At 36.8% G+C, this 24617-nt stretch overlaps 2 protein-coding genes across 4 annotated transcripts in view; both read left to right on the forward strand.

Annotated features, from left to right (window-relative positions):
* Positions 1–239: 239 nt before the first annotated feature.
* Positions 240–4349, forward strand: ccdc169 (coiled-coil domain containing 169). The gene is made up of 8 exons (XM_028467599.1): positions 240–406; positions 504–586; positions 749–859; positions 1975–2015; positions 2767–2865; positions 3177–3230; positions 3397–3473; positions 3759–4349. The coding sequence occupies exons 1-8, from the start codon at positions 330–332 to the stop codon at positions 3943–3945; spliced, it is 729 nt and encodes a 242-aa protein (XP_028323400.1). The 5' UTR covers positions 240–329; the 3' UTR covers positions 3946–4349.
* A 2344-nt stretch (positions 4350–6693) lies between these two features.
* Positions 6694–24617, forward strand: part of dclk1a (doublecortin-like kinase 1a) — a 46723-nt gene continuing 28799 nt past the window's right edge. For all 3 annotated transcript variants that reach the window (XM_028466380.1, XM_028466376.1, XM_028466378.1), the window contains exons 1-3: positions 6694–6967; positions 7346–7735; positions 9207–9556. In XM_028466380.1, coding sequence (XP_028322181.1) covers positions 7381–7735; positions 9207–9556 — 705 coding nt within the window. In that variant the 5' untranslated portion in view covers positions 6694–6967; positions 7346–7380. The remainder of the gene's footprint in view (positions 6968–7345; positions 7736–9206; positions 9557–24617) is intronic.

A 24617-nucleotide genomic window follows, 5' to 3' on the forward strand; every position in this document is an offset into this window, starting at 1 on the left:
AAAAAAAACAAAGTGCTGTACAGGGTGACATCACATAGAAAAATATATAAAATACATTAAAAAGACATAAAACACTGTAAAGCCCCAATATAGAGAAGACAAAACAATAAAACACTGTAAAAAAAAAAAAAGCCTGTTTTTTATTGCCATACAAAAATAAATGGTAAAACACAGTCATGTTTTACATAGTAAATACTGTATACAGGTATTATTTATCAAAGACCGAACAGTTTTAGGTTTTGTCTGTAGGTGGCGCCATTTTACCAACCCGGAAATGGTTTCCGTGGAAACGAAGAGTAACAGAGTTTTCTTCCGTCTGTGTCAGAATCATGGCTAAAGAAAGTGAGTACAATAAATACGATTTAACACGACTTCAGGCAGAACTAGAGCAGCAGAGGGAGTTGAGGTGAGTTTAGTTTGTAATAAACTAACTTTTTATTTTCTTAGAAGCTGTTCTGCTGAATAAATGTCAAAATAAAGCATCCTATGACGCTTATTTGCAGAGAAATGCTTGAAGAATCCGTGTATGAACTGCAGAATACAATGAGTGAACTGCAAAAACGACTAAGCAGTGTCGATGGAGAAGGTGAGAGAACATGAAATATAATACAGTGTAAATTGTGATTTTCTTTAACTCACAGACAACATGTAAGAAAGACTTTTCATTTCAAACTATCTTTGCAGCTTCTATTGATTGTTTGAACTATATGTTGTCTCTAAAAGTCCTATTTTTTTTCTCCTGTATTAGGTAATGAGTGGAAAACAAGATATGAGACCCAGGTTGATGTCAATGATCAGCTAGAAAGGCAGATTTCACTCATTCATCAGAGGCTGGAGGACATAAAGGGAAATCCCATGGGTAAGATCTGAACTTTCAAATCACTTTATTTTGAAAATACGGTTTCTTTTTCCCCAGCTCTTTATTTGGATATAAAAATCCACCTGTTTGGGCTAAGTACCAACCTCTGTAAATAGCACATATATATAATTTATCTCCCATTATATCACAAACAGCAACTGGAATAAAAAAATGCAAAGCTGCATAGAAAACAAAAACAAAAATACACAGAATTGCTCCAAAAACACACAAGATAACAACATAGATACAAAAAAAGTACTCTAAAAACACACAAGATAACAACATAGATACAAAAAAAGTACTCTAAAAACACACAAGATAACAACATAGATACAAAAAAATGTCTAAAAACACACAAGATAACAACATAGATACAAAAAAATGTACTCTAAAAACACACAAGATAACAACATAGATACAAAAAAATGTCTAAAAACACACAAGATAACAACATAGATACAAAAAAATGTACTCTAAAAACACACAAGATAACAACATAGATACAAAAAAAGTACTCTAAAAACACACAAGATAACAACATAGATACAAAAAAAGTACTCTAAAAACACACAAGATAACAACATAGATACAAAAAAATGTACTCTAAAAACACACAAGATAACAACATAGATACAAAAAAATGTCTAAAAACACACTAGATAACAACATAGATACAAAAAAATGTACTCTGAAAACACACAAAACAAGAACAAAAAACTAGTGAAAAAAAAAATACACACTACAAAATTACACACAATGACACCAAAAAATAAACTATATGACTAAAACAACAACAACAACAACAACAACAGAAAATGGCATCAGAAATAGATAAAATGACTAAAAATACAAAAAACAACAACAAAAACACACAAAATGAAAGAAAAGTATACTAAACAACAACAAAAACTCTTTATTGTTTCCTGTATTAATCCTCAGATTGGTCTTTATTCTAAATGCTGACATGAATGTTGATGATGTGACCCATTTTTTGTGTGTTCCCTGTTTTAGAGTGTATGAACATTGATCTGGTCATTATTTTGAAGAAAATTATTATCCAAGAAGCATCTTATGACACGTTTTCACACTAATCTCTTTGCTCTTGTGTCTTTTAGACCGACTGGCTGCTATTCGATCCTATGATGACATGCCAGTGGTGAGATTGAACATGAAGTTGTGTGATTGCTTTTAACAGAGGCGTGAAACACAGCTGTTGTGTTGTTCTTTTACAGATGCTGGTTGGAGGAAACACAGTTTAATTCCAACACTGTAATCATAGGATTACTAACCATGGGAGAGAAATACACACATAATTACAATGATCACACTTACATCCAATACTATGCACTGTGGGGTTGTAACAGTGAACATTATCCATGTGTGTGTGTATTTGTGTGTGTGCGCGTGTTGCCTGCCTTAGCCGGGCGGAGCCAAAACATGCTCAATGGTGCATCCAATAAGCGACTCATAATATAGAGATTTATAAATCCTTATTTTTGAAATCTCATTTATCATATTTATAAATCCCTTTTTAGCTTGTCTATTAATTGATAAGCTAAATACAGGATCACAAAACTGGAAATGTGAATAAAATATACATTTTATAAGCACGTGCATCAGAAACCTATAGCTATATAATTAATGGGATAATGATTATAATAGCCAAAAAAAAAAATACAATCGTGAGCAGCAACTAAATATACATGTGTTTCATACTGTAAAAAATCAATAGTATTGTGTTCATTAAAAACAAAGAGACAACAAGGTATTGTCCTGTTCTACACAATAGGTCTTGTTCTGTTGAATTTCTATTTGACAATTTGTTACCATTTGTTCTTTGATTTTTAACTAGGATTTTGCTGCATCAACATTTCCACTATTCATTGGGGAACTTTTTTTATTTTCAGGAAACACTGAAACAACATCTGAAGCTCTTGTCGGAAGAGAAGTCGGACCTCCAAAATCAGCTGAGGGACTGTCATATCCAGATTGAACAAGAGGGAAAAGTGAGTCCCAGCTGAGAGTTTTTGACCTTTCTTTCTTTTATTTTATTGTTTCTTTGACAAGCAGATTTGCATTCATATACAAAATAATCTACCCCTGAAGTTGGTCGAGTAACTCTTAGACTGTGCTTTTAGTTTTTCAGCTTTGTTTATTTGGTTTTGTTGAATTACAATTATGCCCACAACATGTTTAGCCAATATTACATCTTGTAATATGTTGCTCATTAGCTTCACTTTTATACACACAGATTACTAACAGATTTGTCTCAGATGTAAATGTGACAGGAAGTCCTTTTCATTTTGGTTCCTTTCAGGCTTTCCACAAAACCAACGATGAGAGGCGAGCGTACCTTTCTGAAATTGGCAAGGTAAGTGTTAAGAATTTCAAACCAGATAAAATGATAAAAAATGGAAAATAACAGGTCAGAGCACTCTGTTACAAAGTACAATGTTGTCTACAATGGTTTTTATGGAGCTGAAACTGGCATTCAAGTAAAAATAAATCATATTTTCCTCCTGATTCTGCTGCAACAGTTTTCCTCCTCGCATGACGCTCAGAGACGACATTACTTGACTCATTCCCAAAGGACTCTGGGAAGCAAACCGATGAGGTCAGTGCGAAATAAAAATATAGACAGAGCCACAGATTATAAGCCTGAATAAAGCGTAAAGGCTCGTCATTACTTTTCATTTAAAATACTTGAGTTTGTGCGTGATTACCTCATGAAAATAGTTTCACACCCTAAATATAACCTATTCAAAGCAAAAGTTACAAAACAAGTGATGGTATTAACAAATTAAAGTATTTCATCAAGACACATGCTTTTTTTTGTTTTAAAATCCTGTATATATTTTGACTTTTCACCTTACATTTACCATCCTTTGACACATTGAAGAAAACAGTCCAGCAAGAAACAGGAGGCCGACTCCAAGAAAGGCAAAGATGAAAAAGCAGAAAGAGGACGGGAGCGTGGGAAAGCAGGAGGAGGAGATGGAGGACCAAGTCAGAGAAAAGAGAAGAAGACATATGATGGAGGGAGTCGGTTACCAAACCTGAAGCATCACCCCAGGCCCATATCTTAACCCATCCCTGCATGGTGTAATTCTTCTTTTTTTTTTACTCTTTTTTTTTTCACAATTATGTGCAAGTTTTGTATTCTTTGTTAATAATACCAATTGAGTCCAATTTAATCACAACACACATTTCTTGGTATGAACTGCAGGGAAACCTGTGATGGTGTTAATGTTTGTGTTTTTAGCCTTTCTTGGAAAAACAGTGTAAATGGGCCCCATCACAAGTTTTAAAGAGCACATTTAGAGCCATTATTGTGCCAAAAAGCCCACTGAGGCTGACATTTCTTTTGTCACCGCAATTATTTTTTGAAAGTGCCTCCTACGGCTCTCATTACGTAAGCAACACCTCACCCAGCACTTTCTTTGCGTGCAGTTCATCCACAGAGCAAGCATCGCCCTCGTTCCACCCACTGACCACCTTTAACATGTGGGAGTAAGAAAACTTGCTCCATATTTATGAAGTAGAGCAAATTTGCCAAAATCGTAGTTTCTAGAGTGTGTAGGATGGATTTAGTTCTTCCCAGTGGTGTCATGTTTCATGAAATGTAACTCAAAACATGATTTAATTGTTTAAATTACATTTAAGTTGAATTTCAATATGTTAAAATATTTTAGAAAAAATTGGCTTAATGGAAGAAAAAAATATTTCAGTGCCACGTTTGCTTTTTAATTTTTTTTCACTCATTCTTCCATTTTTCACTTTATTTCCTATACAAACAATATTATAATAAGGTTTCATTTGTTCAGACGACTGTTCCTCAGGAAGTCCACTTTGATCTCCTGTCATTTTTTGACTGACAACTGACAGTCTTCTTCAGAGGTGTCTTCTGATCGCTTTGATGTTTCCATTGATTTTTCCTTTACTTCCGCGTAATAATTCCAGCAAGATACTTTTTGTCTTCCTTTTGAATAATATGTTAAAGTTTCATTGATTCAGACAACTGTTCCTCAGGAAATCCACTTTGATCTCCTGACATGTTTCAAATGACAACTGACAGGCTTTTTCAGAGGCGTTTGCTGATTGCTTTGATGCTTCCTCCACTTTGATCTCCTGACATGAAATAAAAGCTGATGGAATTGCTTCTATTTTACATATGATGCATAGTTGCAACACTTCCAAGCTTCTCTGATGCAGTTTTTCTAAGATGGGCAACTTTTATCACAACTGGGGCCACAAAAATGAGACTGTTGGATCCGAGGTTTATATTAACATTCACTTTAGCATTAAGAATAACACCCAATCTGAGCATTATTACAGGAATGAACAAAGGGTTTGTGTGTTATACGGCCGTGTTCCTGTTTCTGTTGTTTTTTAGGGTTTTTTAAGTGTGTTTTTGTCTGTCATTTTGTGTATTTTTCTGCCATTACGTGTGTTTTCGTTATATATTTCTTATATATGTTCAACTGTATGACATAGCAGTCCAACTCCCTTCTATATTTGTTTTATAACATTCTATGTTAATAAAAGTACTTTAAATAATTATTGTGTATCTAAGAACCCACTGGTACTTGTTAAAAATGTGTTACAACCTTCAGTAATAAATTAAGTTTAAAATTAGATGTAGGATTAACATGGTGTTTTCATATATAAACTTCAATTTTTTTCCCTGTAATTATCCATAATATTATAGATAATATGAATTATGTGTAAGCCATAATCAGCAAAATTTCAATAAAAAAGGTTTCAAATATTTCACTCTTGTGTCATGAGTCTATATGGGTTTCACTTTCTGAAATAAAATACAATAAACTTTTTCCTGATTTTCTTTTTTTTTAGATGTAGGTTATCTGTAGAAATGTGACCAATAACTGGATTGGTAGGAGGGAGTAGATCTACTGTATATATTGGTATATAGTGTATCATGTAATCATGTATCCCTAGGGGTACATGATCACATCGCAGGGGGTACTCGGACAGATTTAACGAATGATTAAAAAACTGTTGGGAAATGTTCCTAGTTCCTTTTTACAAACTACCAGTGATATTGCTCAATAAATTACTATATTTTCTTATGATTTTTAGGCCATTTTATCACACTTCTGGCAATAGGAGACAATAATTAGCTTCATTTTACAAAGGAGACCCTATTGATTAACTATTGAAGTAATCAAATATAGTTGCATGATAAATTCTTTTAAAATAATTTACACTTTGCACACAATTGTTTTGAATTTGTAAGCCTTAGGAAACCAATGTTTGAGACACATTTAGGGGACTATGAGAACCCGCTGTTCCACATATAAAAAAGCATATGAAATTATGGAGACGGTACTTATGATATGAGGAGGGGGTACTCACGTTTTGACAAAAAGGATTGGGAACCACTGCCTTAAACTGTTTTGTTGTACAGCCAGATAAAATATGTGTCATATATATTGTATATAATATGTCATTTATAATATAATGATGTGGTGTGGTCAGATACAGCATGATAGTACAGTGATTGTTTGTGTGGTCATTTGACAACAGAGTAAGTATGGACCTAATAGACTTCGATAGATGTTGCAACAGGGAGTAAATCACAAAGAAGCAAAGGGACCTGATTAATAATCACACATTAAATTAGTTGTTGTGTCTTTCCTCACTGACATTTGGTCCATAGAGACTTGGTTTGATCAACCCCCCCCCCCAGCCTGAGTCGTGTGCTGCGTGAGAGGGGGGTGGGGTGCTGCGTGAGAGGGAGGGGGGGGCAGCAGAGAGAGAGAGAGAGAGAGAGAGAGAGAGAGAGAGAGAGAGAGAGAGAGAGAATGGGGAGGTGAAGCAGCTGGTGCTCAGTCCAGCCTTGGCTGCACGCTCGTTACGCACGGACACACACTCTGGTGTTTGGCGGCGGGGGGAGAGAAACATCAGTCGGACAACAAAAGAGACGCACAGTCGGGTGGGGGAGGCTGATAGAGAGTCAGGAATCAGGACCAAAACCCACACAGTGTCAGCGACAATCTTCATAAACTATATTCTCTACATTAATCCGGAAAAAGACGTCCGTCAGGCTGGAGGTGACCGTCACTGAGTCGTTAACTGCGCGTGTAGGTAAGCAGGTGCACCACTTGGTCTTAATTAGCTGGTTGTATACAGTTTTCTATTTGAACTACACGTAAAACTTACTTACTCATATTACATTTAATATTCATTAACGAAATAATTACTTATAGTGCTAATGTGTGTTATTATGAAGGTAAATTAATAGTTATTATGATTTCGTGACTGACGTCCTTCTCCGTCCAGTCCCACAGACCGCCTCGGCTTAGAGCTAAGAACTAATCTGTCATTAAGGGTTTATTCTAAGACACCTGCTGTCTTCTTCTTCTTCTTCATCAGCACCAGAGTTCATTTTCACATCTTCTCGTTGTTTACCCTCCTCCCCGTGTAAAACTTTTCACCTCCATCTCTGCCCCCCTCCTCTGTCAGACAGCACCGCCGTACTTGTGAGCTTCAGCGGGGACATGGAGCATTTCGACGAGCGGGACAAAGGTCAGAGGCAAGGCCGCTCCAATGCTAGAATGAACGGGGTGGCCAGTCCCACACACAGCGCCCACTGCAGTCTGTACCGGACCCGGACTCTGAAGACGCTGAGTACGGAGAAGAGAGCCATGAAGGTCCGCTTCTACCGCAACGGAGACCGCTACTTCAACGGCGTCGTGTACGCCATCTCCGCGGACAGGTTTCGGACCTTTGACGCCCTGCTGGCCGACCTGACCCGATCCCTGTCCGACAACGTGAACCTCCCGCAGGGTGTGAGGACCATCTACACTCTGGATGGATCCAAGAAGATAACCAGCACTGATCAACTGGTGGAGGGTGAGTCCATGGATATATATAGTTTTATTATCTGTCACGATTCAAACCTTCAGCATCATGAACTCAATCCTCTGCAACTTCTCCAAGATATTTAACATGGAAAATATCAGGTAACAGGAACCAAATGAAGGTTGTTTCAAAGGTAGTTTGAAGTGTAGTTTTAAAAAAAATAAGAAAAAATAGGTGTACCATTGATTATAATTTGAGATTATATCACTCATTCTATTACCATGTGGCAAAACAAAGTTGCTTGTGTGTTGGATTAGTTCTATCCTGATCTGTTAAACTTGTATTACAGTGTTTCCCAACATAAGCACCTACAGGTGCATATTTAGCATATTTTAGATGCCTTGTTCAATTAGTTATGAGGCCTATAGGAGTTCAATAATAAGGCTGGAACCATAAGATACATTGTGCCAGTTTTATTATTGCGACATCTGTCCTTAGGGAGCGTGTCTTGTCAGCTGTAGGAGACATAGTCCATGTCTAAAGCTCTCAATTACCAACAGAAAATGTAGACATGCTAATATTGTTGAAATGAACATGTCCACATTGAAAGATAATTCTTTAATTTCTGTATTTTTCAATGTCTGTCTCTCATGTAGGCACTAACACTCTGTTGCTTTGGTTTGAACACTCACACATTGTGCACTGTTTTCACATGACCTCAAGGTCACGGAGCAGAGTTGGTCTGCCCTGTGATAAATGGCTTAATCATGTTTGTATCAGACTTTTCTTTGTAAAAAAGGAGGGCCCAGCCCTATGCTTGCTTTTTTCTAAACTTTTGAACAGAGAGATAGACATATACGCAGAAGACAGAGAGACATAGGCTTCTTCTGTTGGCCACTTGCATGTTTGCTTAGTACCTAAATAAACCACGTTGAAATAGTAATACTCTTGTCATCTGTCCTCGGAACTGTTCAATTAAAAGAACTGGGAAGAAGGTATAGAGAAATAACCTTACAATATCTTAAAACTGGGCTTTGTACATGGTTTGATGTTTTAGAAACTTGTTACGCAAAGTTCATGCACAGATAAGAATGTCATGATGATGATGACATGATTTGTTTTTAAGGCTGGCACAAGTTGTCAGTCACTGTTTTTGCTTTCAGTTTGTGCACAGGAAATATGTGTCTCATTTATGTTTTTCTATATTTTATCTTCTATATTCATTTACTTTGAAAAGGTTATACCCACAATATATCTAAGTATGCCCAGAGTTAATCAAATAAAAGCATGGTTATTTATCAAACTGCATTTAAAAAATATTTTTTTCTTTCCAATTTCCTTTTATTATAACAGCGTTATGTCAGATAAAACCACTAGCCATTACATCCTCTGTCTATTGCCATCTTTAATGACCTTTTTTTGTTTTCTGACTCATTTTTGAACACCTCATACTAATTTTCTGTTCAAGAGTAAATTTAGAAGTATTTCTAATATTTGTTTTGACTGCCACTCCTCTCTGCAGGTGAGAGCTATGTCTGCAGCTCCATTGAAGCTTTCAAAAAGTTGGATTACACAAAAAACGTGAACCCTAACTGGTCAGTGAATGTCAAAGCCTCGGGGTTGTCAACGCGCGGGCCTCTTTCCCTGGGCAGCACCAAGCTTGGCGGCCCCGACGGCCGAGAACACAAGGACTTCATCCGTCCAAAGCTGGTTACTGTGGTGCGGAGCGGGGTGAAGCCCCGCAAAGCCGTCAGGATCCTGCTCAACAAGAAAACAGCTCATTCCTATGAACAGGTCCTGACTGACATCACAGACGCCATCAAACTGGACTCAGGAGTGGTGAAGAAGATCTACACACTGGAGGGCAAACTGGTAGGACATCTTTATACTGTTCAAAGAGGTTGGAATGTTCTCTTATTTTAGCGTTATATTCAACATTATTGTGGTCACCCTTTTCTTTTTTGTTTAAAGACCGATATTGGTACTGAAATGCATACTTTGAAGTCTGAAGGGCAAGTGTGTTGTTGGATTAAGAGAAATGAATCTAATAGTTTAATTATATACCACAAGTTGATCCATTCAGAAGATCAAACCAACACACATCATGCAAACCTATCCCTAGCCTTTCATGAATGATGAGCATTTGTGTTCCCATTCATAAGCAGTGCTGTGAAAAAGTGACAGAATGCCTGAAAGAGGTCAAGAGGAGGTAAGGATGGCAGAAATCTATGAATGGAGTCTGGGCTCCCACCCACGCTAAGGCAATGTGTGCCAGAGCTTTGCTTCAGATGACGAGAATAAATCAGAGTCGTGTCCTGTGTGGTTGTCCACCCACTTCTCCAGCTCCTTCACTCAGCTATGGAGGCAGGTACTATAAAAAGCTTGTGGTTTGAGACTGCAATGTACCTGGACATACAGCATGTATGATACACGTTTGCAACAGCACGTTATGGAAATGGTTCAGCGTGAGAGGAACCTGCTGAGTGTGGCCTGCACTGAAGCTGAATGTGGGCAGAAGGCTTCCTATGGGGACATGTTTATGTCATATTGATTTAATTTCAGATTTTATAGCTTTTACCAGTGACATGCTTTAGCTTTTCTCTCTTCATTGCTAATTACATCTGTCATTTTTGACTCTTCAGTAGCAAACTAGCAACAAGATGTTTTTTTTCTTTTTTTAACAGTATAAAAATAAATTAATCATTAATGTTTCTCATGCTTTAGGTTCTCTAAACATGATTTCTGTCCATAAATTTCACGTAAATACTGTATTTGGTGTCGGCAACTATCCCAGTTCCATTTACACTGGCTGTGTTCAAAACAATATAATAACGTACTACTCATACTAAGTCTGACGTCAAAATGAGTTTGTAGTAGTGCAATTACATTAGATAATATCAAAAGATTGAGTATGCAAGAAATACCTGAGATGTTTACTATATCGGGACATTTTTAGGTGTGCACGGTGGGCACACTAGTCCTACTCAACCACCCCATGATGCATTGTGAGCGTAATGTAAAATCGTATAAGAATTAAACGTCCCCTTTTCATAACAAAAGCATCTCTTCTTCTCTTCCATTATTTTTTTTAACACTTTTGTAAATAGGGCTCTTGTTTTTAAGTTAACCGGAAGTTTTGTCAGTAGTACAATGGCGGGTCTCCGAAAATCTCAGAAATGTCGACATGAAATGTGTTTCTGAGAGTATTATTTATCAAATAACCACATGTAGATATTTATCTTGGTCACTTTCTTGCTTAAAATTATTTATTTCAGAACTTTCAAAGGCGGTGAATCAATGGAGATATTTAGCCTTGTTGTGCTTCAGGTGTTTGTCTTTGTAGGTTCGAAATGTATCTTGGGAAACTTGGGAGTACACTTCAGTAGCATCTTGTGTATATACGTATATATGCATATGTGTGTATCCATAAAATGAAGAGTCCGTCCTTAAGACTGCTCTACTGTTAAGTGTCTTGAGATACCATTGGTTATGATTTGGTGCTATACAATTAAAAGATTGAGATTGATTGATTGAGTAGGAACAGTCATCATTGGTCATCATCCTAATCATACTTATAGTATGAGTGTGCCATTTCGAACACAGCCACAGTCTGTCTGATAACCTACAGTTAACCCAGCAGGAAGTGATCCACTATTGATTTCAGCATGCAGCCCAAAAAAATAAATAAAGCAAATCCCAGTATTAGGATATTTTTGGGAAAAACCTTCTGTTGGGGATTAAACTGACCCGTTTGCACATTACCCACCCAGTCTGTGGTTGCCATTGGCTACAGCTATCTTGGAGATTACACAATAAATGCTATACTTGCCGCACACTCAGTGCTGCGTAGTAAGACTGTTATGCTATTTATAGACATGGCATTGATTGAGCTGGTGGGCATGGTAACACGCTCATCGGTTGTCTTTGTTTCATAACGAATTTTCAGGTAGGCGACTTTTTATGATTGCAGCTGCAGATGGATGTGGATTTAATAAAATGGGGTTTGGATACAAGTTTAAAATGATAAAACCATTCTTGGAAAGAGATCTTTCTGGGGGTTTATAGAATTTTAATACATGTCCATGTTTGTTACTTTAGTTGAAGTCCAACCTAAGACCTAATGATTCCTCTTAAAGACTGAGTGAATTATCTGCTGTTTACTACATAATCCTTTAAGAATCCCAAACCCCTATGAAATGTAGTTAACCTGAAATTTCCATATTAGTTGAAAGTTAAATTCTGATGTATCATTAAAAGAGTCAGAGTTTTCTTGTCATTTCCACTAAATTTTAATTTAAATATTTGAAATATTTAGTTTGAATTGAATTAACATTATGCATTTCTAATAGATACATAAATAATCAGAATTAAATATGTTGTATCTTAATAGACTATAAGAATCGTCCGTCATTCATGTTCAAGCTGCACTTATTTGTTTTATTTGTGTTGTATTCTGATCATTTTAGGTTATGTATATTTGATATTTGTAGATTAAACTGTGCCAGTCAAAGCGAAGAAAACACACACCAACAAAGCCATATTGATTAATTGATGACATTTTACCCTAAATATGCATTATTCATCTTAGAAGTGAGCTAAAAGTAATTACTTGAGTGTACACAAGGATAATGTTACTTTATGAGTTAAGTAAAGTGTGAAGGTGCATATACACCTGAACATTTTTGTGGCCTGATGCTGTCAGCTGAGCTGTGTCAGTCACTCTATAGCAGAAGTAGGTTTCTGGGCCTGGAAGCCAGCGATGCTGAATCCCAGTGGAGCCGCTGAGCTGAGAGTCTGGGCGTTTGACGAGGTGAGCTCAGGCTTCTTAGCTTCATTAACCCTGGTAATGAGGCCAGCGGAAGGTTTATAATAGGAGCATTTATTTTCCAAAGCCTTTTTAAAAATGCAATTCAGATTTAAGTGCTACAGCTCTGATGTGCTGATATGAACAATGCAGTATTGTCGGTCAATTTCTTTTATGTGTTCTTCTATCTTTACAGTTTTTTTTTTTTTTTTTTTAATATAATACAAACCTGAAAATTGAACTGTGATATAAAAGCTGAGTGTAAAAGTATATATTCTACTCAAGTAGAAGAACTGTTATTTGATTGAAGTTGTGCTCAAGTACAAGTGAAAAATAGCTGAACTAAATAGTACTCAAACTAAAAGTTATGAGTTACTTTCACCCCCCATATTTATTTTTGGTAATAAATCTTACCACGGTTCCTTTGCATACAGTATAACGTCTCTTGGATAAACTTCTAATAATCTTGCACAATTAAAACTTAATTTATTTTCCACAAAGGCATCTGTATAAAATGAAAGGTTTGTCAAAATGTACAATTCTTTGTTAATTAAAATGACAACAATGAATTCAGTTAAAAATCAAAGATATTCTCAGGCTGAAATAACCAGCATTCAATGCAATTTTGGCACCGTGCATTACGTTTAATCTGATTGGTCGGCTGTGATGTGAATGATGCATTTGATGTTTGGTCATTTAATTTTTTGTAGTTTCACAATGTTTGTTGATCATTTTAAAATAAATTAATGATCATTTAATTTAACAAATTGCTTATTTTAAAAGGTACTTAAGTACAAGTAAAATTACTGATTTATTTATATACTCAAAAAAGGTTCCATAAAAGCAACTCAATTACAAGTAACGCGAGTATGTCATCCATTACTTTCACCTTTGTGTAAAAGTGTTCAATATTCCCCAAGATGTTGCAAATTTTGCATTTGAACCCCAACCTTTTTGTCTTAGGTTTGCACAGTTTCCTTAAGCAATCGTGGTTTCTTTATGGTTCACTCATTAAAAAAGTAATTGAAGTATTTATGGTTGGAATCTCTTCATAGACTGTGTGGTGTGTCACATTAGCTTGATAATGGATGAAATTATGCAGATTAAAAATTAATCCGTATCATGTACTTTTTGTGTATATCAACAGGCTGCATTTACGGTTGTGTATTAGAATGGATCCTTGTGCGATGGATGCCGACATACGATATGCAGCAGGTGTCACCTGGCATCTGATACTGAATGAGCCTTACACTGTGGTCATTGACATTGAGAGCTTACTCCTCCTTTAAAGATCTGGATATCACATTTCTTCATGTAATATGAGAATGTGGCTGAAGAGGCTTGATCAAGTCCCCCTCACGCTTCCCTAGTGATTCTCCCACGGCTCCCGATATGGTTTGTTTTTTTCACTCCATCACATTCACCTTTGGGATTACACCATCCCCACACTGCTCAGTGTGAATCACTTTTTAATAAAGATGTGTTATAACTTACCTGCATAGTTGCCTAGGAACCATCTCACCAACTGTGATGTCACACAGTAGTGCAGTGAGATGCTGCTGGTGTCGCAGAGCAAGTCCGATCAGGAAGATAGACGACACATAAGTGGCTTAGGACACGGACATGGCTGACCTATTAATACACACAAGCTCTGTTTACACACACACACAGACTGACTAACATGCACTAAGTTTAACACTGCAACTTTAGTAAAGCACAGACATGACACATGATTTAACTATCAGTGAAGGCCAGCCCTTAAGGGCGCTGGGGCGCTGCCCTCCCATATATTGGGGGGGGTAAAATATATTATACATGTTGGTAATACCCACTATTGTTTTTTCTCCATGCAATATGAATTATATAAACTACAATTCCCGCTTACTAACATTCACTTATAAGTGAATTTTTGCACAGCAATGAATCATTTATGTCATGAGGGTGCTTTTCAGTGCCCAAGCAGTGCAAAAAAATAGCCAATCGTGCAGTTGCCATGGCAGATTAATGAATAAATGGCCAATCAGAGTCACAGAATTTTAGGGTCCTTGGGTGCTGAAAATTCCACCTGTAGGTATGTCCCATTTCTGCCATTATAAAAAAAACAACAACCCAGGAATACGCCTTCTCACACTCTGCAAGTGCACATGCGCGACCTGAGGGGGTCATAGGTCGAGAGGGATAAAAACGTAAACAAGCTCGTTCACTCTGTTGATATTTCCAACCTAACAGCATTTGTAATTTTATTCCAGAGATCTTTAATGTGTTAATAGTGTTTATTATTAATATTACACATATTCGGACTCGAGGAGGTGACCAGGGTTTTTCCGCTGATGCCACTTTTGGCCCGATCCAAGCACTTTTAAAAACCATTAGAAGCAGTGATGATGGATAATTTAATGAACGAGGAGCAGCAAGTGCACTTTAGAAATTCAAGTTGCCCTATTCACACAGAGTATGAGCACAAGGCTGTGTTTTGAGACGGAGCAGAGCTGAATTTGACGGTTCTATGAAGAGAGAGGCTAGTTTTTTTCCTGCACATGCTGTATAACCAGGTAAGCTATGCATCTGTGTAGTGTTAGCCAAATATTAATTATCTTTTAATTGTATATATATAGCCCTTAATATTTATCTCTCATCTTATTAAAACAATTAATGTACTGTATCTGTTCAAATACAGTAACTTAATTTAATACAGTCTTGGGCTTATGTGTTATTTAGTAACCGATTTTCAATAATGACGTTTGAAACTAATTTATTTTTCCTGTATTACCAGGGAGGCTGTTTTTTGTCATTGTAAGTCTCCCTAACATCCTCATCACCAACCAATGACAACGTCATAATCAGAGAAGTGCTCCTTAACTTCAAAGAAGATAAAATCTTTGGCATATTATGGCATAAGATGGCCTCAATGGTCTGGCTATGCTCTCAATAGAAAGAAACACTAACACGAGACATTCCTGATTTCTGATTTCAACACCAGAGTCATTGAGAAATGATCCACTCGGAAAGACGGGGAGTAACAACTGTCCATTCTTCCACTCACTAATCATATTACAGTCACCTTAGAAACACACACACACACACACACACACACACACACACACACACACACACACACACACACACACACACACACACACACACACACACACACACACACACACACACACACACACACACTGTTCATGTGTTTAGATCAGCATTAATATGAAAAGCTGATCATACTCTTTGATTGCTGTTGATTACCCTCCCTTTCTAAAGCATGCATTGAGCACTACACACTTGAAAATTGTTCATTTACTTATCTGTGGAACTGGTGATTTTGAGGAGATTAAATCATTACTGTTAAATTCTAGTTGTCATCTGTTGTTTTGAATTCTTACACTGGACTAGGGAGAGAACTGTATTGTCACGTGATCAGCCTCCCCAAGAATATTTGTCGCAAGCCATCACTGTTAACTAAATGTTATTGATCATCATGAAGTGATGTAATCTTGATACAAAGGGATAATGAGCAGCTTAGACGAAGGTTATACATTGAGAGCAGATAGAAATCTGATGTGGAGCTTGATAGTTTCCAACTCTTCTGGTTTGTGTTTGTTGTACTCCTTAATGTCAAGGTATTAGTGTTTATTGTTGGTTTTGTTTGTATCCTTTTATCACAACCATATCTGAATAATTTTTACTTAAATGTGACCTTTAATCACAGAAGTGCTCTGAGGTCTTTTCTCCAACATGCCACTTTATTTACTTCACCTATGCCTGTTCGTCCTGTGTGCTGAATTTCTTACTTTTAAGATTTATTCCTCCTAAAATTTGCACAAGGAGTGCAGTGCTCAAGTGCCCACATGTAACACATGTTGTTTGTTTCACACCCACACTCTTCTTTGTCCCATATTATTCTCCACAATCTGTCTCTCCAGGCTTTTTTGATTATTTTTCTGTTTCTTCATGTTTTTTCTGCCAGTGGTTTCTCTTCTAGTTTTGTGTGCAGCTATGCAGGGATTGTAGGAACGATGCTATGCCACCATCACTTTGTAAAGTTTATTATCATGAAAAGAAAGAAGTGCTTTTTTCATAAACAAATTGTTTATAATTATATGTGTGTTGGTGGTATATTTTCTGCACTGCTTAGGAGGATTGTGGCTATCAAAGTCCATCTGTTCCTGCTGCTCTGCTGAGTCACAGCTAGTGTGACTCAGCAGATCAGTAAATCAGCTGCTATATATTATGTGTTTGTTGTCGAGCAGTGCAATAAATCACACTATAATTTATTATGTGCGAAACAGAAATCCCATTATTATACTGCTGTTTTATTGTTAAATGTTAGTTTTTATCAGAGGGAGTTATTATTTTCTCTGCCAGCTTGGCTCCTCTGGATTCACCATCTGTATCTCTGTCTAACAGTGAAGAGTCATTGAAGCAGATTGGAGCACTGATTGCACTCAGAGGATCTGCTGCCAAATGAGAATCATTGGCTGACGTTTCTACCTCTTCCAGACTGTTGAAAACTTCACACAACTTTGTCACAGTGACTTTCTTTTTGACTCGTTTACTTCTTTGCAGCCATCATGATGCATAGCAACAAGCCACTGCAGATGTTATTTTCTTTAACGCTGACAAACCTGAAACAATGTGAACATAAACAATGGTGCTTTGGATGTACTCCGGTTGGGCAGTCCAATTGCATATATAATGTTATAATCAAAGTGAGTCTCAGGGGACACTATGCACATGGCTTAGTTTTTTTTTTTTTTCCAGATTGAAGAAAGATGTTCTTTATAGTTAATAAATAATAGAATAAAGTCCACAATCTTGAATGGGAACAATGGATCAGCTGTTGTATGTAATCATTGTGGCTATGTGATGTGATGTCACCATATAGTTGGCACTCTTGCCTTGAACCAAAATACTGGGACATTACTGTCATCAGTGCTGTGCTAAGTTTAGTCCTCTTTGTTTTAAAGGAACATAGGGCAGGATCCAGAAATCAGACTCCATAGTGACACCAGGGTGGGTAGTGTAACTGTAGCCATTAGTCAAGCCACAGCGGAAACGCGCATCAACTGTATCACTGGAGCACAGCTGATACTGTGGATTGAGGATGGATACGCGATCAAACTCTTACGGGACCCGACGGCATTAGACGGGTCGGGTTCCACTTCGGACAGATATTTAGAACTGGTGTTTGGGTTGGGTCATATAGTGTCGTTTGCGCGCAGCATTCTTTCTTTGTGATTCGCGGTGCAAGCAGAATTGAGCAGAGGGCAATTATAAAGGAATACATCGTTGAAACATTATTTTTTCTGCACAATATCATGGATTATCCTTATCTTTGATACATGGATTAAGTGAATAGAACCGGTGGGTCTTTTGCGTGCACTGCACCCGTTTGTTTCACTTTCGCTTGTTATCTGTGCGCTGATCTGATGTTGACATTAACAGTTGTTTGTTAATAAAATTGGTGCTAACCACTAAAACAAATGTAAATATGTAAGTTTTTTGAGAAAAAAAATGAGGTTTTCACTCCAACTCTGACACGGTTATTTGTTTACTGCAAGACCTGTGCACATGCCTCTGCATGCATCTGTGGAACCAAACAGTAGTTTAGTCCACCGTTCTTGTCTTCTTTAAGCCTCCAAGCCGTCTACTTCTTAGTCTTCTTTATTTCCGGGTGTTGGGCCGCCTCTCCAACTCCACTTCACGCCCACAGAGCTGGAAAGTCACGCCCAGAACAGCAGTCCAAAATGTATCTGTTCAAAGCAATGGTTAGAAATGTGTGTGGGCTCATTTTCTCTGGTTTAGAGTGTTTCATCACCCATTAGTATTAAAAAACTTAAAATTAATGTTTATTTTTTCTCAAATGCTGCCCTATGGTCCTTTAAGGTTTAGTCATGTCATTATAAGATCAATGACTCCAAAATATTCTGTCTAACTGCATTTCTTTTAGTTAAAAAATCTTTAATCTTTAATCTTTAGTTATATTGTAATTCTGTATAAGATTTCAAAGTATTTGTATTACCATCGAAATATTAATGCAAACCTTGCCCGATGATGCCATTTCATGAAATATCATGCGGTGAAATCCTCATACGCCACTGACCCACATGACAAACAATATGTCACACACGCAACAAAATATTTGCACCATGCTACTACATCAAATCTAGTATGATATACATACTTCAAAGCCAATGTACCCGCCTTGTTCACAAGCTCAATATTACAGGAATGACATAAATGATAAATGAATATGTACATGAATAATATAATCATAATTTGCTTTGTACTATTATAATGCAATGCCTGTTGTAGTTACATCTCCTGTTGTAGTTATAAAGAAGTTAATGCATTTTATATATAGATGTATCATCCTCGAGACACGATACTCACTTTAGCAATAAGACATTTTAATTAAGCTTTGAGCATGAAAAAATGGGTTTAACTGTAATCTAAATCAAAGAGAGTTATGGTTAATGTAATTTCCTATATTTAAAGAGATTCTTGGATGAATGATTTACATCGTAAATCCTACAGACAACTTCATGAATCTTTTAGCCTTAGTCCCGATTGTAGTGAGTTACTCATTATCTTCTGCAGAAATGAGTGACAAATTTAATGGAATTCAAAGCAGAGTAATATTTAAAACATGGAGGATATGCCCATTCCATGTTTGACTCACTCAGCTCTTGATTTGCTCTGGGTGAAGGTTGTTTGACCTTCACCCTCAGTTAAAAAGTTGGTGCAATGCGTGACTTTAATGTAGCTCGAACCCAAGAACTCTCTGACTTTAACATATTCAGGCCAGGGTTAAATGTGTGAAAAAAAAGGCTGTTTACAACTAAACTGACTTGACTGACCATGTGTGCTGCTGCTTCACCATTTCCCCCAAGGTATCAATGTCAAAATGACAGGAACTGCAAATACTACTCAAAGTTACGAACTTAAACAAAGCGTGAGTTTGGTCTAAGTTTGATCTTGACTTGCATATGTATCCAACCATTTTTCAAAGTCACTCACTCAAGCCCCTCAACAAGTGTCCTATTCCATGTATTCAGCTTTTTAAAATAGCACTCTCACTAAAAATGGATAAGTTCGTGCATACGCTCATATTCAATATGAGAAGTCGATGGCGAGGACAGCTATGATGGAAAACCAGTGAAGAAAAATGACAGTGCAAATAGAAGTTGCTGAACCACAGCAAGATAAACCATGTGATGAAAGCAAAATGTAAATTTAGAATTCAAAGAATGAGAAAAGAGGCAATGAGGGGAATCAAAGGTTTTGACTCGTTTCATTTTTCCGTTTTTTGACATACAATAAACAGACGCAGGTCTTTAGTTTTTAATTTGCTTCTTATAATTGGTCGTAGATACCCAATTGACATAAACAAGCGATCTCATCTAGAACTAAAGATATTTTGAAGTTTACAAGAAAGTTAGCTTTTCCTCTGCGCAGAGCACACGCTGTTACATAAGGTGTTATGCAACCAAGCAGCCAGCCAGCCTGCTGCTGCTTTGAGGTGAACTCCAACATTCGTACCAACTCAGCCTGCTGCACAGCTAATTAGCCTCATATCACCACTGTTCGCTTCCCTCCCTCCTGCTTTTTAGCTCACATCTTCCTCTCCTCACTTCTTCATTTTCACACCTCAGTCAGTTTTCATCTTCTGTCACTCATCTAATGTAACACTTCTTTTCCCCGCTGTGTGATTAAACATGGTGTGCTTGAACTTTCTCTGAGGAAGGAGATGTTTTTCGAACATTCATTTTGTTACTTTTAAACTTTTCAGTTCATTGTGAGTTTACTCTGCGGTATCTTTTTCTTACCTTTTTTATTTTAGATCAAAAGTGAGCCTCAAAAGTTAGTTTAAAGTCACCTGGTAACATTTTATTTTTTGGACACGTGCAATAACAGTAGGCTTTGATGAAGTAGATTTTACATTATTTAATCAGTATAAGTAGTTTCAGTCTTATCTTTATTAGTTTTCAAGTTGCAACTTTTTGACGAGGAAAGAAAACTGTTAAATATTTTACATTTTATTAATTTCAATGTAGACCCTTTGAAACGAAGTTAAATACTGTTATACTTAAGCCATGGTTTGTGTTATGGAGTTGTCGTGAGGGTCCGTCCACTGCTGTTAGTTCAGCACCACGGACAGCTTCACTAAACTCCTCCAGCAGAGCAACTGCTTGTCCCTCCCAAATGTGCCTTTTGAGGAATGGATTATGTTGATCTCATATCCTCCAAGGAAGCATAGCGGTGAGGGAGATTAATGGCTTTTGCTTCAGTTTTCTTTTCTTATTTGTAGTTTTATCTGCTTCTATGTAGTCGAGTGAAGCTGCAAAGGGTTTGAATACCAGGGAAATGTTCAGACATGCTAAGGTTCTACATATTATGGTGCGAGAAGTCACTTGTGATCACATGACTTAACAATAAGACAATTTTAGAAAGTAATCTTAAACAATCATTGTTAAATATGGTATTCCATATTCAGTTTCTATGCATTGGCCTGAGAAAACCTGACATTTTGTCCATGGTGAGACAGACCTAGATAATAGAAGGATAAAATGGGTACTAAGATAAAAAATTAAAACTCTTTTTTTTTTTTTTTTTTTCCTTATTGAATCGGTATACTGAGCCACACTTGAGTTCACAAAGAGCCTCTCAAAAAATGGGGATCTGTCAGACGAGTCCTCAGTTAAACCTGAAATCTGACAGGGAGCCGGAAAGGGCTTGTCTAAGAAAAGAGAGTGAGGAGGCCTCACTCATCATTTGTTTCTCGCAGATAACCAGACAGAATCTTTCAGTTCAGCCCTAAAGCAGATTTCACACACTCAGGATGTTGGGAGAACTTTATACAAGTGTTCTTACATTCAGAAAACATTATTTGTCCCCGAGGGGCAATTCAGTTTCAGTTACACCCCTACCAAGAAACATGAAAGACAATAACATATCACGTGGGGGACAGGTACAAATTAGTGGGCTGAGGTTTGACATGATTTCTTGAGTTTACTCTCACTATCCAGAAACATTCATGACTTTTTATAGTCATTTGAGTTGGAGTGAAAATCAGTTTATTATTTCAACATTAGTTACTGTTTTATAATGGGTTAAAAAAATGTTTCCCTTCCTTGTTGTAGGTTTCAACAATCAGAACTTCTACAGCACAGTTCTTTTCAGTTTTCTAGTGGTTTTTATTTTTTATTTTAATATATCTCCCATGAATCTTGTTGTGAGGTAACAGCGCCACCATGTGGTGACTGATTTTTTTCTATTTATTATTTTTTTTTTTTTTGCCATGCTGTTTTTTTTAAATCGGAAATGTAATTTTATTTTTATCTGAATCCGAACAACTGTAATAATGTTTTTATTTTAAGGGATCAGACACTTAAACAAGCTCAAGTGTAAACGCACAGACTGTAGCCAGTTTAGTTTTTCACCACTAGGTGGCGTAGTGACAACACAAATGGAGCTTAAACTGAGTGAGTGAGCCTAGTCATATCATCATGATTTGTAGTTTGTTACATAAGGATTTTCAGGAAATGATGATGGATACCTTTGAAATGGAGGTGCAGCTTTTCTTCTCGCCTCATGCTTCTAAGGATTTTGACATTAATTAAACTATCAGCTTCATTTATTGAATAGAAATCCTGCCCCTTTGTTCAACACCTGCACTGTTTTATGGGTTGTATGCATAAAGCAACAATGGTTAATGAATTAATTCTTAATGCTTAGGTTTATTATAAGTCTTGAATATGAACAGGAGACTGGATACGAGGGTTATTATGAAATTGTCTTCCTCCACTCTCCTCTGGCTCATCATTTCTTATTTTAGCCCATCGTCTCCTTTGTTTGTTTCTTCCTGTCCTTGTTTCAGAAGTTTGGTGTGGATGTTGTGTAACTGCACTGTTTTTATCTTACTTCTAGAAGGAAGCACCAGAGACAGCATGTGGTGTCATGGGCTCAGAGCAGCAGTCAGGAATAAATTTACTCTCCTGATGCCAATCTGTTTACTTCCGCTACCAACATGGCATTTAGTTTACTCTGATTGTTTTTGATAATTGACTTTCCATCGTTTCACGTTGCTGTTCTCGCCTCATTTCCACCTGCTTATAAATATTACAAAAGTCCTCCATTAAATCCAGGCCATGAGTGTGGATTTTTTTTTTTTTTTTTGAAAAACACTGCAGAGTATGACACATTAATTCATGAATGATGGGACTTCTTAATCACATTATACACAACGTGGGGTGAGAGGGACAAGTCGATGTCTAGTGGGCATTGTCACCATGGAAACACTGCTTTATCACACCTCCTGCTCAGTATGTATAAGGCTGTTTGTTTTGTGTCGGGCTGTGCCCTCAAAGGTTGCCTGGACTCTAAGACCACCCTTGGTTCCCAATCAGGGCTTCCATCAGTCCCATTAGTGATTGAGGTAGATTATCCTGCAAACATTTGTTAAAGAAGAAAGATATGAAACTTATGTGATATTGTTTTTATTTTTCAAGGGTTGTTACTTCGATGAGTCAACTTATTTAAGGATGTAATAATTAGTTTTCCACCTGTTAGTCATTATTAGACTGCACAAACATAGATCTGACTCATTTCACATCAAGCTAATGCTGTCTACTAGACATATGCATTATTCAAACAAAAGTCTGAAGAAACCATTTAACTTTGTCTTTTGACCCAAATGAAGATATATTAGAACCCAAATGATTAATGGGTTGGGATTGAATATTTAAATGATGTATTAACTTTTTGCTGTGTAGAGATTCTGTGGCTCTGTGCTGTGCTTTCTGCATTATAAAGCTGATACTTGAATCAGCAGTAATAATGATTACAATTACAATACTGGGAGAAATGCACTTAACAGTTACTGTACATTTAGCATTTTTGTATTATCCACGTTTACTGTTTTACTTTTTGAATATTTTTTTCTACATTGTATTTTGCAAATACAGTTATATGAATTTGTTTTCATGTACAGTTAATTATTTGTATATCATTGTTTTTATTTCATATATCGGCAATCTGTCGATATATCAGTTACTGGCAGATGCTTTTAATATTGGCTTTTTAAAGCCCTCAATATCTGCATCGGCCTCAAAATCCCAATATCAGTTGGTCTCTAAACTGAAACATGTCATTTTAAAAGAAACTCTTTTTCTTTCTGTGCAGTACATACCTACTGTTTACACTAAAGAGATTAATGCAACACACGTTTTTCAAAACTCCAAAGCATTTCTTTTTGTGGTAGGTCTTGCGTGTTTTTTTTTTTTTTTTTTTCAAATTAGATTTTATAAAAAAATCATCTAACTTATTAAAGATTTGGGTTCAACAAAGGTGAAGGGAATTGAAAAGTTTGGAAAACTGAACCTTGAGGGTTATCAGTGGGTCTAAAGACAACTTGCAGAATTAATTAGTATATAAACATTGAGAAATTTATTTTCTTCTCGAAACCGTGTTGGTATAATCGAAAGGTCAGTTTGCCTGAAGCATTATGTTTAAGTGACAGCAGATGCTCACTTAGTCAATAACAGCCAGCAGCACATCTATAATCTTGTTGTGCCTGGAATGTTCATCTAATGTGGCCGTAGTCTAAACAGAACAGCACCACACACTTTAATGCAAGGGTACGTGTAAGCACCCATTCCCACTGACTCATCCTGGAAATGATATGAGCAACAATATATATTATCCCAGCTATCTTGTTAAAAGCGGGCCGCGGCTCACCTCCAAAGTAATCACAGGCACCATCGGGGGTATCAAGGAGCAAAGCAATAAGCACTTGGTTATTAAACTAGCACGCATCAAACTGAAATTATTAATGTGGTTTTGCACAGGGGTGTCTAGCATTATGCCACACGTGGTTTAAAACAAACACACACCCATACACACACACGGATGCAGGGTCTTCCTTCTCTGACTTTAGGTGTGTTTAGTGATTAATTGTTCATTGTTGATGTGTGGAGGTTTTGCATTGGAGTTGTAAATAAAACAACGAATCCTGCTGAGCTCACTTTACAAATAATTAGCTGTCAAAGTGTAGCACAGTTTTTTGCTGGTACGTTGTAATAAGGACAAATTAATTCTCTCTTACCGATGCAAATAATATATTTACTG

The sequence above is a fragment of the Gouania willdenowi genome, chromosome 14 (genome assembly GCF_900634775.1).
Source record: "Gouania willdenowi chromosome 14, fGouWil2.1, whole genome shotgun sequence".
Lineage (NCBI taxonomy): Eukaryota > Metazoa > Chordata > Actinopteri > Blenniiformes > Gobiesocidae > Gouania > Gouania willdenowi.

Coding starts and splice junctions, on each gene's coding strand:
- ccdc169 (XM_028467599.1), top strand. CDS start 330: ATGGCTAAAGAAAGTGAGTACAATAAATACGATTTAACACGACTTCAG. Junction 3,231..3,396: donor ACCTTTCTGAAATTGGCAAG/GTAAGTGTTAAG, acceptor CTGCTGCAACAG/TTTTCCTCCTCGCATGACGC. Junction 3,474..3,758: donor CTGGGAAGCAAACCGATGAG/GTCAGTGCGAAA, acceptor GACACATTGAAG/AAAACAGTCCAGCAAGAAAC.